Genomic DNA, 9724 nt, shown 5'->3' on the forward strand with positions numbered 1-9724 from the left:
AGGTTTTCCCCACCGATATATATCTTCTCAGATAGATACAAGAAAAAGAAAGGAAAAAAGATAAAATATGTTCTCCTTGTGATGAGAACTCTCAGGATTTACTCTCTTAACAACTTTTCTATGTACCATACAGCAGTGTTAGTTGTGGTCATCATGTTGTAGAGCATACCCCTAGCACTGATTTACCTTATAACTGGAAATTTGTACTTTTTGACCGCCTCCCTCCAGTTCCCAACCACTACCTTTTGCCTCTGGTAACTATGAGTTTGGTTGTTTTTAATTTTCTTTTTTTGTGTTTTTCATTTTAGATCCCACATACGAGATCGCACGGTATTTGGCTTTTCTGACTTATTTCACTTGACATCATGCCTTTGGGGTTCATCCTTATTTTTACAAATGGTAGGATTTCCTCATTTTTTTATGCCAGAATAATATTCCACTGTGTATCAATGCCATAACTTCTTTATCCATTGGACACTTAGATTATTTCCGTGTCTTAATTGTTGTAAATAATGCTATAAACATGGAGATGCAGATATCTTTTTGGGTTTCTGTTTTCATTTCCTTTGGGTATATTCTCAAAAGTGGAATGGCTGTATCATGTTGGATTTCTATTTTTAATTAAAAATATTTTTATGTTTTTTATTTTATTTTTGAGAGACAGAGAGAGCCAGCATGAGCAGGGGAGGGTCAGAGAAAGCGGGAAACACAGAATCTGAAATAGGCTCCAGGCTCTGAGCTAGCTGTCAGCACAGAGCCTGATGTGGGGCTCGAACCCACAAACCATGAGATCATGACCTGAGCCGAAGCCGGATGCTTAACTGACTGAGCCACCCAGGCGCCCCTATTTTTAATTTTTTGAGGATCATCTGTGTTGTTTTTTTGCAGTGGCTATAGCAATTTATATTTCCATCAACCAGAAGGGGTTTTTTTCCTCCATATCCATTGGCAACATTGGTTATCTCTTGTCTTTTGGCCACTCTAATAAGCATGAGGTAATGTCTCATTGTGATTTTAATTTGCATTTCCCGAATGACTGGTGATGTTGAGGATCTTTTCATGTCTGTTGACTTTTCATGTATCTTCTTTGGAGAAGTGTTTCTTGGAGTCTTGTGCCCATTTTTAAGTGGGTTGGGTTTTTTTTTGCTCTTGAACTGTATGAGTTCTTTATGGATTTTGGATATTAGCCGATATTAGGTATATGGTTTACAAATATATTTTTCCCACTCCACAGGATGTTTCTTGCTTCGTTGATAGTTTCATTGGCTGTGCAGAAGCTTTTTAGTTTGATATAGTCCACTTGCTTCTTTTTTATTTTGTTCCCTTTGCTTTAGGTGTCATATCCAAAACATCATGACCAAAACCCATGTCAAGGAGCTTTATTCCTATGCTTTCTTCTGGCAGTTTCATGGTTCCAGATCTTACATTTAAATCTTTAATCCATTTTGAGTTAACTTTTGTTAGTGCTGTAAAAAAAGGAATCCAGTTTCATTCTTCTACATGTGAATATTCAATTAGCCAGCACCATTTGCTAGAGACTGCTTTTTCTCCATTGTGCATTCTTGGTTCCCTTGTCAAATATTAGTTGATAATATTTTTTATTTATTTCTGCACTCTCTGTTCTGTTCCATTGGTCTGTTTGTCTCTCTTTATGTCACTACCATACTGTTTTGATGACTATAGCTTTATACTATAGCTTGCAATCAGGAAGTATGATGCCTCCTGCTTTGTTCTTCTTTCTCAGGATTGCTTTGGCTACTCGGGGTCTCTTGTGGCTCCACAGAAATTTTAGGAAGTTTTTCCCCTACTACTGTAAAAAACGCCATTGGAATCTTGATAGGGATTGCATTGAATCTATAGACAGCTGGTTCTTGGTAAGGTGAATGATTTCTATTGGATCCTGAACATTTTGAATATTATATTAGGAGTCTCTTGACCCTATTTAATCTCTCTTTTTATCTTTGATCTTATTTCTGGTTTTTAAACAAAGGAACAATGTAAGGGGTCTTTATATGGCTATCGTGATTAAGACAATATGGTAATAAACACAGATAAGTAAGTAGCCTAATCAAACAGAATAGAGCACCCATAAACAGACCTGTTTTTACCTAGACACTTGATATAACTCAGGTAAATGGGGAAAGAGTGAAAAACAATAGATATGTTGGAATATGTGATTATCCATATGCAGAAAAAGGAAAATGCTTCGAACCTCAAGTCATATAAGAAAAAAAATTAATTCTAGATGAATCAAGGACTTAAAATGTGAACTGCAAAAATTTTAAACTGTTTAGGAAAAAATGCAAAGGTTATTTTTATAGTTCTGGGATAAGAAAGGTTTCTAAATTATGGTACCAAAAGTACGAACCGTAATACTTTTGATGAATTTAAGTACACTAAAGTTCAGAACTATGTTTATGATAAGACAAGCTACAGATCATGCAAGCACATATTAAAAACGCATAACTGGTAATATTTCACCAACAAGAGTATGATTCCAACAGGTCCTATAATTCAGGAAGGAAAAGAGAGCTAACCCAAGAATGATAGGCAAAACTTGAACAGAAGAGAAAATGCAATAGAAAGTGAAAAGGTTCTCAACATTATGGCAGCCAGAGAAACTTAAATTAAAACCAGGAGAAGGTTGGGAATGGCAGCCTTCTCCCTGACTCCTGCTTGCCCACACAGAACATGCCCGGGGCCTGGAACACATCCTCACTGGGAGAGAAGTACCCACACACACTGTGCTGGGCTTATTGCCTTTTGCGGGAATACCTTTCAGGGTCACTGAGTGCTACTTTGTTCTGATTAAGTGCTAGTGTCAGGGACCCTCAGGAGCACCCCAGTTTCCTATACGTCAGACCTCACTGGGAAGGGGTCTGGGTTCTTGTGCAAGAAAAGTGGGGTGCGTGCAACCACACTGCCCACGCTGGCTGTAGAGTGGACACACCAGCCATAGGGAGCAGACGCACAGCCTGGCTCCCTCTCTCTCTCCTTCCGTTGTAAGGAAACGCTGCACCCCTTGAGCCTGGGTTGTGTGTTGTCTGTTCTCAATGATCTTGAATCCTGCTATGGCCTCTTTCCTGTGTCACACTTACCTGCTTTTTGACCTTGGCCACACAGTCATCCCAGGAATAGTGAAATGAAGAACTATTTCAAAATGGCAAAACTCCAAAACTAATATGCTCGACAAACCAAGTAGTCACTCAGAGGCAGAGCAATGGGGGCCCTCAGCCATTGCTGGTGGGAGCAGTAACTGGGCCAGTGAAGGGGTTTGGAAAAATCATTTGGCATTATCTAGTGTGGCTGAGCATGCGCAAACCCTAAAACCCAGCCATCGCGTCCCTAAGCATACACCTTAGTGAACTCATTTCACGTATATACTAAGTGACCTGTATAAAAATGTTCATAGCAACACGGGCTGTGGAATAGCCCCAAATGGGCAACAACCCAAAGCCATCAACAGAAAAAATGGATAAATAAGATGCTATATCTTATCTTCTTCTCTAAACTGAAGGGCTGTATGTCTAGGCAGCATATCAAAAGGCATGAAGGACTGATGCACCTCTTGGTTGGGGTCCCCTAAGGGGGGAGGACAGCACTGAGCATGTTCAGGAGTAGGGCCACTTGCAGAAAGACCAGGAATTCCAGCTAAGCAGGGGCCTGTGGGGAACGTGGTGACAGACGGTGAGCCGCCTCTTCAAGACGAGGCCCCGGGTCTCTCCTTTCTGCTCCCCCTCCCCCGCCCCATTCCGCAAGTCTCTCTGATTAAAGATCCCATAGACCTAATAACCCACATTTGGGCCAGACTTGGATATCTGGATATATCACCCCTAGCCCCTCAGCTCAACAGCTGACTTTGGGCGTTAGATGGGGGTTACTGAGAGGAGGCAGGGTTTCCCTGGGCAGGACCTCGCTTCCAGAAAGAGCTTCTTTACCCTAAGCCCCACCCCTCCTCCTGCCATTAACATGCTCAGGAACTTAGCTCAGGTTGGGGCTGTTTTGGTGATTTCTCACGCGTCAGAGATAATTTATGAACCAATCCTCAAGGGAATGCCTTGACATCTTCACGTCTGATCCTGGGGCCTCCTCTGCTGAAATCCTTCAGTGGCTCGCCATTTCTTAGGAGATGCAGCCTACCCCCCGCCCCACACTTGCCTGGCCTACCCACATCTACCTGACTCCCCAGATTCCTGTCCCGCTGGCCTCGGTCAGGGTGCTCACTGCCCTGAGCTCTGCTTTTGTTCCACCTTTCCTCCTTCCGTCACTCACCTGCCTGAGGCTCTTCCCCAAGAGGCTGTCCCTGTCCCCTGTCACCCCATCCTCTGAACTCTTACCCTTTCTTCCCCATGACACTTATTACAAACTAATATTATTTATTTCTTTATTTTCTGAAACGAACCATTAGAACATAAAGCCCGTGTTTTGTTGACTGCTCTATCCCCATCATCTAGAAATAAGCCTGGCGCTATGGAGGCTTTTGGTGAATATTTGGTGACTGAGTGAAGAAAGGAAGGAACGTTGAGTTGAGAGGATGCGTTGAAGGGTCTCAGGAGGGTGAGGTCACCCAAAAGCGGGCCCTCAGCTTGGGCTCCTTTGACCAACTGAGCTGTGCCTGGCGCCAGTTTCTGCTGCCAACTTAGGAATCCGTGGAATGTTGCCCACATTCTCCCCAGCCAAGCTCCAGGCACATCTGCATTATATACACATTTTTGTAAGTGTGACGTATTTCATTACATTTTTAAAAACATTTTGTTTTGTTCTTGTTTTTTGTTTTACAAGTTTTTGGCAATAAGCTGAGAAGAGATATAAAGTTTGGAGCCAGAAGTTCCTCCTTCTCTAGTCTGAGCGGTGGTGTCTCTGGACAGGATATCGAGGGGCAGGGAGGGCTGTAGGCCATTGTCATCAGGCTGTTTCCCACAAACTGCCCACTGGGGCCTGTTCACCCAGAGGACGGCACTGAGCATAATCAGAAACAGGGGCGCCTTCAGGAATACGAGGAGCAGGAAGTGGACGCGGTCAGGCAGGGACCTGTAGGAGGAACACAGTGACTAGCGGAGTTTCCTCTTCGACAAGAGGCCCAGGCTCTGCCTCTCCCCCACCTGCTAGTGTGCTTAGGTCCCTGTCACCTCAAAAGTCAGTATCAGTATCAAAGCTGGTTGGTACCAGCGCCGGACAGCTCCGTGCTGAGGGCCACAGACTCCTGTCCTTCAGCTCAAGAGTCGACCTTGAGCGTCAGGAGGCAGCAGACGTGTGAGGATGCAGTGGTGAGGACCAGAGAAGAAGGGAAACAAGAGGACCCCTGGAAACAGCCTTCTGAACCCACAGTATTCACAGGAACTCACCTCCTGCTGGCCCCAGCCTCGAGGATGAAATGCCCCCTCTGAGTGAATTCCCCACTCACATTCATCTTGACTCACCTTCAATACCATCCTTCGTGGGAGCAGCTCTTCTGCCTAAACTGTTTAACAACATCAAGCCCCAGGAGTGACCTTCCCAAGTTCAGTTCATAGCCAATCCTCTCACCCCCTGGGTGCCAGTACCTATTCCCACCTCAGCTCCTCACAGATGCTGTGTCCTCTCCCCCACACTGGGCCTTGGTTTAAGCTCTCTACCTTCCCAACCCCCTTGCCTGGCTCACAGCCTGCAGCCTGCGGGGTTGGCTGATGCCTGCCCCTCTCCGCTGATACACTGGGCCCCTCTTGCAAACCCCGTTGGCAACTCACCCATCTCTTTGCCTGAGGGCTCTCTCTAGCTGTAGGAGTGTGTGCAGCTAGAGGCCAGAAATGCCACAGAATCCATGTCCCCAAGAGTGACCCTCTCTCTGCCTGCAATACTCTTTCTCCAGATTCTTGCTTGGTTGACTTTCCCATTTCCTTCAGGTCTCTGTTCAAATGTCTCTTCATTTGAGAGGCCTTCCCTCATCACTCAAGAAAACAGGAAAGCGCGCCATCTTTTCCCACCATGAGAATAGATGTATGCGGATCATTACCCCAGCTTCCTTACCATTCAGTGGGACAGTTCTGAGGAATGTCCTATGTCCTATGCGGTATCTCCTAGGGTACCCAGTGGGACGGAGCCCAGTCGCTACTGTGATAGCTCCTTTGTCAAAGTTACACTTCGCTGGCTTTCCCCACTTCCTTGCTCCCTCACCGTACTTCCTGGGATCACCTCTCCATAAATGAGTTGCACCTAAGTCCTGTCTCAAGATCAGATTTTGAAGAAACCCAAACTGCAACAGTCTCTTGGTTATTTGTCTTTGGCGAATCTGATTCCTTTCATGATGCCCTATAATCTTCCCACATGCCCTATCACCCTATCTTTGGCACCTGCTTAATTCTCCTCCATAGGGATTATCATTAATAGACATCTTTCTTCTATCTATCTATCTATCTATCTATCTATCCCTCTATCTATCATCTAGCCATCCATACATCATCCATCCCTATCATCTGTCTGTCTTTCTATCCATCTACCCACCTATTTGAATGGGACTTCTTTTTTGAGAGTACAGGCTTGCCTGTTTGTTTGCTGTTGTTCTAAATCTAACATTTAGATCAGTTCCTGGCACATAGCAAGCAAATTAAGTACTTGTTGAATGAGTGAATAATTGAGAAAACTTCCATCTAGGAAGCCCTTCCCTAGGAAGGAGCCAGGCAGTGATAGAGGACACGGGACACATGCATGTTACCTTGGTGTTGGCTGAGTCTGTGCTGAGGTCCCAGTGTCATAGAGCTCTTGCTGCTGGAGACCATTTTGAAGGCTGAGGGTGAAAAACAGAAGCCTAGTCCCCTGTCCATGACTCTCCCTAGTTGGGCATCTGTCACCTGAGTTCACAAAGCAGAGGGAACTCAGGGAAGGGAATGGACCACCATCTCCTCCTAGCCAGACCCAGTCCTGGCCAGAGAATGGTGTATCCCCATCCCACACCATCCCAATCTACTCTGCAGATGGACAGGTTATAAACCAGGACCTGAGAGTCAACACCTTCCCCATGAAGCATTTCAGTGTCTCTCATCTCCCTGGAAACAGGAGTGTCTGAAAGTTGGTGCAAAGCTAGACCTCAGATGCCACTCCCCAGCCAGTGCAGCCACCCTGCCTGGTTTCCCCTGGCAGAACACTGGAGAAGTCGATTCAAGGAAGGTTGAAGGTGGAAACACACAATAGTGTGAGGACAGGAAGGTTGCATGAGCCCCTTCAGCCTGATAGAGGCACATGTCACAAGACCCTCTGCAGTGACACCAGTCTCAGTCCGCAAGGCCCACAGATACTGCTAGGACCCAGGGCAATGGCAGGAGCCTTGGAGGTCACACTCACACTGTTCCTCACACCCTCACTCACACACATACTCTCTCACACATGCATGCACATGCTCTTTCACATTCACACACACTCCCACCCACCCATATTTCCCACACCCTTACACCCACACAGTGCACCCATTGAGTCACTGAGGCACAAACCCTGGGCCTGGCTGTTTTCCCCTGAGTTGAGATTTCTTCACTTGCTCTGCAGGCATCACTTAGCTCAGATCCCTTCTTCAAGGGCACCAGAGGAAAGCAGGGTCTTACCTGGGGGAAACAAACACTTGAACCTGGAAAAAGAGGTCAGGCAGGAAGCCGTGGAGTCCTTCTTCCCTCAGTATTGTTGCGATCCCACATCTGTATTTTCCTGCATCATTTGCAGTGAGGTTCTCCAAGGTCACTGTGAAGGTGAGGTCTGCAGAATGGTCCACGATGGACACACGGTCACTCCGCACCACTCCTTCTGACCCTCTGGTCTCCACCATCTGGTTCCAAAGTACCCAGCATGGTTGTCGGCACCAGTATTTGGTAAAGGCCTGGTATTTCTCCTCGTACCGGCACTGGACGCTCAGGGATCCTCCCTCAGTGCCTGTCACGGTGCTGGGACAACTCAGAGATGAGAAGCCTGAAAAACATCATTAGTGCTTTCTTCATCTGAAGAGCCTGGACTGGAGGGATCTTGGGGGTCAGGACCCCTGGAAACCCAGATGTCACCCTAAGACTTGGGGAGGGAGGAGTCAGGAACCAGAGAGGTATGGGCTGTAGGCGGACAAAAGCGGGGAGACCTCTGAAGCTCTCTGGTGTGAGATTCTGAGACTCAAGAGGCCATGCCCAGCCTGTCTGTGCTCAGCCAACTGAGAAATGGGGGAGAGGAAGATTTTGGGTGGTCCCAGATAGGTTCTGGGTCCCCAGATGTGTCAGTCCCAAGAAGAAATGGCTGTGCCCATCAATTACCAAGAATTGAATGAAACCACTGAGTATATTCTGAATAAACGGATGGATGGATGGATGGATGGATGGATGGATGGATGGATGGAATTGGAAACAGGAAGCAAGAATGGGAACCAAGGAAGTTTGATGAAGTACAATATTGAGAGCTAGAAAGAAGCCTTCAGCTTCTGGCTATGTCCCCTTCCCAAATGATCACCTGTAGGCCCCAAGCTTATAATCCCTGCTGGTATAGATGGGACCTCCTGTTCATACGTTTGGGTCATATCAGAGATGGGAGTCAGCCAGGGGGTATAAAGAGGCCATCAGGAAGGGGTTCATTTGGGTTCTTATTCAAGAACATTCACACTCGATGTCCCTCCTGGGACAGAAACCTGTGGCAACACTTGCCATCACCTAACATCTTTGGGGACTTCCTGCTCCATTGCTGCTCCCTTCCCCACCCCATGGCAGCCACCCACCGGCCTTGGCATGTCCTGGGCCTCATCTCTAGCTCTTCTGCCAGCTCCAAGGTTATGTCATTGTCCTCCTTCCCCCAGGCACCCAGGAAGCTCCAGTTTGCAATGATTGGGGCCCTAAACTCTGTGCTTCCTGTCTGGAGAGCCATCTGGTCCCAGGCCCTTGAGGCCCATGTTCTTCATTACTCCAAGGAACAGCTATCGTCTAATCTGTTCTCCGTTTTTATGAAAAAAACTTTTTTTAATATGTGATTTTTAAATGTTTTATTTATTTTTTGAGAGAGAGAGAGAGAGAGAGAGAGAGAGAGAGAGAGACAGCATGAGCAGGGGAGGATCAGAGAAAGAGGGAGACACAGAATCTGAAGACAGGCTCCAGGCTCTGAGCTACCTGTCAGCACAGAGCCTGACGTGGGGCTTGAACTCACAAACTGAGATCATGACCTGAGCCAAAATTGGATGCTTAACTGACTGAACCACCCAGGTGCCCCTGAAAAAACTTTTTAATGTTTTTGAAATGTTTGAGAAAGAGAGAGAGTGTGAGTGGGGGAGGGGCAGAAAGAGAGGGAGACAAAGAGTCCAAATCAGGCTCCAGGATCTGAGCTGTCAGCACAGGCCCAATTCAGGGCTTGAACCCATGAACCATGAGATCATGACCTGAGCCAAAGGTGGCGTTCAACCAGCTGAGCCACCTAGGCACCCCATTGTCTGATCTGTTCCTAACAGACTCTGAGCCATCTGGACATTCCCTGCCTGCCAGCCTTCCTTGTGGTTTTTCTTCCCCACCTTCTCAGCGCTGGAGCATGAGGGTGCTCTTCCCACTGACTCAGCTGCCTCTGGGGTGCTGCACGTCTCCTGGGTTCTTTCTTTCTTTTTTTTTTAAATAGTTTATTGTCAAATTGGTTTCCATACAACACCCAGTGCTCTTCCCCACAAGTGCCCTCCTCCATCACCACCACCTCTTTTCCCCCCTCCACCTTCCCCTTCAACCCTCTGTTCGTTTTCAGTATTCAATAG

The 9724-nt window shown here is 46.6% G+C and overlaps 1 protein-coding gene across 2 annotated transcripts in view; it reads right to left on the reverse strand.

Moving 5' to 3' along the window:
• Positions 1-4424: 4424 nt before the first annotated feature.
• Positions 4425-9724, reverse strand: part of LOC115282072 (protein CD300H-like) — an 8731-nt gene continuing 3431 nt past the window's right edge. Inside the window, exons 2-4 of one of the 2 annotated variants that reach the window (XM_029927892.1) lie at positions 7572-7929; positions 6692-6763; positions 4425-5031 (exon numbers count right to left, since the gene is read on the reverse strand). In XM_029927892.1, the coding sequence (XP_029783752.1) occupies positions 4776-5031; positions 6692-6763; positions 7572-7929 (686 nt within the window). In that variant the 3' untranslated portion in view covers positions 4425-4775. The remainder of the gene's footprint in view (positions 5032-6691; positions 6764-7571; positions 7930-9724) is intronic. The other variant, XM_029927893.1, reaches the window with a different exon arrangement.

The sequence above is a fragment of the Suricata suricatta genome, chromosome 17 (genome assembly GCF_006229205.1).
Source record: "Suricata suricatta isolate VVHF042 chromosome 17, meerkat_22Aug2017_6uvM2_HiC, whole genome shotgun sequence".
Lineage (NCBI taxonomy): Eukaryota > Metazoa > Chordata > Mammalia > Carnivora > Herpestidae > Suricata > Suricata suricatta.